General features: G+C 48.5%; 1 protein-coding gene across 1 annotated transcript in view; it reads left to right on the top strand.

The window, feature by feature from the left end:
* LOC103370618 (adenylate kinase isoenzyme 5-like) overlaps positions 1-3,735 on the top strand; it is a 17,460-nt gene that overhangs the window by 7,326 nt on the left and 6,399 nt on the right. The window contains exon 2 of the mRNA XM_008299737.1: positions 583-699. Coding sequence (XP_008297959.1) covers positions 583-699 — 117 coding nt within the window. The remainder of the gene's footprint in view (positions 1-582; positions 700-3,735) is intronic.

Below are 3,735 nucleotides of genomic sequence, written 5' to 3'. Positions count from 1 at the left end.
TCCATCTGAACCAGCAGGAGCTCCATCTGAACCAACAGGAGCTCCACCTGAACCGGCAGGAGTTCCATCTGAACCAACAGGAGCTCCACTGGTCCACACTGAGGTGACACAACAAAATACAAAGATTCACAGCAAAGACGGTAAGATCATTTGTGAAGACGTGTGAGCGGGTTGTCAGATAAATGGTTCATCAGATTCACGTGTTCACAAAGCTTTAGCTGAACAGCGTCAGAGCTTCAGGTCCACTGGATCATTCAGTCACAAATCTGCAGCTGTGATCATGTCAGTGTGAAGGAACTTAAACTGTAGAATCTGTTGGTTCTACATCCGGCTTTGTATTTGTTACAGTTACATCAGAACTTCACGTCTGCAGAATCAGACTGAAATGTTGTCCTCCTGGTCCTCCTGGTCCAGGTCCTCCTGGTCCTCCTGGTCCTCCTGATCCAGGTCCTCCTGGTCCTTATGATCCTCCTGGTCCTGGTCCTAATCCTCCTGGTCCTCCTGATCCTCCTGGTCCTGGTCCTAGTCCTCCTGGTCCTCCTGGTCCTGGTTCTTCACCTGTTCTTCCTCTTGGTCCTGTAGTCCACTCTCAGCTCTCCATAGAGTCAGATTCTGACATGACGGAGAGTTCTGGACTCCTACAGGAGGTCCACATCTTCCCTCCTCAGAGGCCACGCCCCCTGATCATCTTCATTATCGGTAAGAGTCCAGAATGAAATTCAATTCAATTCAATTCAGTTTTATTTGTATAGCGCATATTTACAACAACAAGTCATCTCATAGCGCTTCACAAAGACAGAAACACCCAACAATCCAGAACATCTGGATTCCCTTTAAGCTTCAGCAGTCCGCAACAGTGGGACGGAACCGAAACCCCCACAGGGGAAAGAAAACCTCTGACAGAATCAGGCTCAGGGAGGGACGGCCATCTGCCTCCACCGGTTGGGTTCACCTGGACAGGTAACCAGTCTATCACAGGGCTACACTTAGAGACAGACAACCAAGCACACTCNCTGATGGTGGAACATCTTCCTACAGCTGATGAGCATACTGACAGAACCTTCTCTGGGTTCTGTCAGTATGTCTCAGGTGCAGACAAACAAACACAGCAAGCAGGTTGTGGCAAAAAGGCAAACTTTACCCAAACTTACTCAAAATGTGTAATAAAGTCAGACAGGAAAGCAAACAAAAGGCAAAAGCCTGAAAGAGCCCAAAAGTACAGACGTGGTGAACACACAGAGCAAATCAGACAGGCAGTAGTAGGAAGCAGACAACAGGTGTTCCATTAGAAAAGACAGGTGATGAACAGAACTATCCACAGAACTGAGAGACCAGATACAGAAGAATCCAATGAAGGAAATTAAAGAGGAGTGAAACAGACACAGAGAGGAAATAAAAACAAAAGCAAAACATGAGGAAAGGAGATTTTAAAGATAAACTGGCAGATAGCTGGAACACAGACTCGTCTGAGTCCCTGATGCAGGTGGAGTCCTCCAACCATCTCAGGTGCTCCATCCGTTATCAGCTGTCTGTGTCACAACAGCAGAAACTGACACACTGGACTCGGGCTGGGACTTCAATGCGTCAAAAAAAATCACGCATTTTATGGCACCTTTCTCAGTTCCCTAATTTCTGGCACACCGGTAACACTGATGCTCACACTCCGGCCACTAGATGGCGCTAATGCACCTAAAGTTCATTTGCAGCCGCAAAGAAGACGCTCAGGATGCACTGAGCACACTGGAAAGCTTAGTGAACAGAGATGAAGATGAGATGCGTTGGTGGCTTGTTGGGCAGAAAGCAGATCAGAGCTGGGCTGCGTGCAAACAGTGCAGCAAAGAGTTTTAAGACAACCGTCTTCAGTGTTGAATATAATGGCGATAATTGGACTTTACCTGTCCAGGTGAACCTGCCTTCACCCTGAGTCAGCTGGGATAGACTCCAGCCCCCCATGACCCTAGTGAGGGTTAAGGTGTAGAGATGATGGATGGATGGATAAAAATGTGATTAATCGTGATTAATTAACTCCAGTGCCTCTAATTAATTAGACTAATCTCTTTAATGACGTCCCACCTCCAGTTCACACTTCATCACTCTGCCACCAACACTGAGGCTGATTCCTTCTCTGTGATCAGATTGATGGAGTGCGTAGCAGAATGGTGGTGAGGTGCAGCAGAACATCTACAGGAGCAAAGTGCTGCTACACAGACAAGAGACACGGAAAAGGAAAACACAGGAAGGAATCCAACAAGCACAACACACAGACAGTGACATTGTTCTGTTTCCATGCAGGACTTGAAAACTGAGCCAGAACCGGTTCTCGGAGGTAAACTCTGTCTGTGTCTGTGAAGCTGTCTTTGATATTTCAGTTCTGTTTGAGTTGATCCGACTCAAGAAGTGTGGACAGAACACTACAGCTCCCAAGATGCTCCACCGAGCCTCACATAGAACCACGTGTTTGCTTTACTAGATCAGGTGACTGGTACCTTTTTCCTGGAGGTTCGGGTCCTGGAGCTCAGGGCCGAGCCAAGGCTCTGACCTCGAGGTCTGGAGCCTCCTTCAGAACCAGGAGCCACGAGGCCTCCGAGGGTCCGCAGTGTCCGCAGGGGGGACGCTGGGGTTCTGCTGCTGGGACTGTGATGTCCTGGTTCTGGGTCCACACTGCCGTTCTGCTGAGAGGTAGCAGAACCTTTGGGCGCCACCCCGCCAATCCTCCCATGGTGACGAGCTGGTGAAGGCAGGGTCGGAGGAGGTACACCTGAGAGCTTCCTGTCGGCCATGGTGTGGGCGGAGCCAAGGGGGCGTTCTCATCAGGGGAACCTGGACAGAAGACAAGCTCAGAGAAGGTTCCAGGTGCTGTGGTCCTCCTCACTGGGACTGGGACATGTTCATCAACTCACTCGTCTGTCAAATACTGTCCAGGTCACTACTGTTGTTCATTAACATTCAGGTTCCTGACGTCTGAGCGCTGACGTTCTCTGATGAACTAAACATGTACAAAGTCTGCAGCATTTCTGGGTTCCTTCCATGAGAACACAGTTTATATTTTGGGTTCTTGTTCAGACAGAACAACATGTTATACGATGCCAGCTTTGGGATCTAACAAACGGACTTTTCTCACAAATAAAACAATTAACAAATAAAATGAAGTACCCTCACTGCCTTCAAGACCCACAGAGAACAAACTTCTTCAGCTGCCGATGGTTCTTTGAAGAACCTGAAGAACCTTTTAAGAACCATTTAAGAACCCTTATTGTTGTGAGAGTACAGAGAAAAACCCATGAAGCACAGCAGGAATGAAGCCGACCCGTCTGTCAGAGAACCACATCAACAACAGAACCTCGCAGCAAAGTCCAGGTTGGTTTAGCAGAACTCACCGTAAGCTGGAGACAGAACGAGCCCAGTCCAGGTCAAGTTAAACCAAGTTAAACCAAGTTAAACCAAGTTAAACCAAAGTGGGGTCCGTCCACTGCCTCCATTCAGCGGCAGCAGAAGTAGGTCAACAACAAGAGCAGAGCCCAGAGTGTCGAATCACATTTACAACACAAAGACACTCACACACTCACACACTCACACACTCACACACTCACACACTCACACATGAATGCATTCATGAACAGTGTCACTGCGTTCATCTGCCTCCTGCTACACAACTGACTGCAGCGCCGCCCTCAGGCTGCCACAGGGACTGCACACACACACACTGACACACACACTAACACACACACACTAACA

The sequence above is a fragment of the Stegastes partitus genome, unplaced genomic scaffold, assembly GCF_000690725.1.
Source record: "Stegastes partitus isolate 25-593 unplaced genomic scaffold, Stegastes_partitus-1.0.2 Scaffold1452, whole genome shotgun sequence".
Lineage (NCBI taxonomy): Eukaryota > Metazoa > Chordata > Actinopteri > Pomacentridae > Stegastes > Stegastes partitus.
This window is presented reverse-complemented; position numbering and strand designations above follow the sequence as displayed.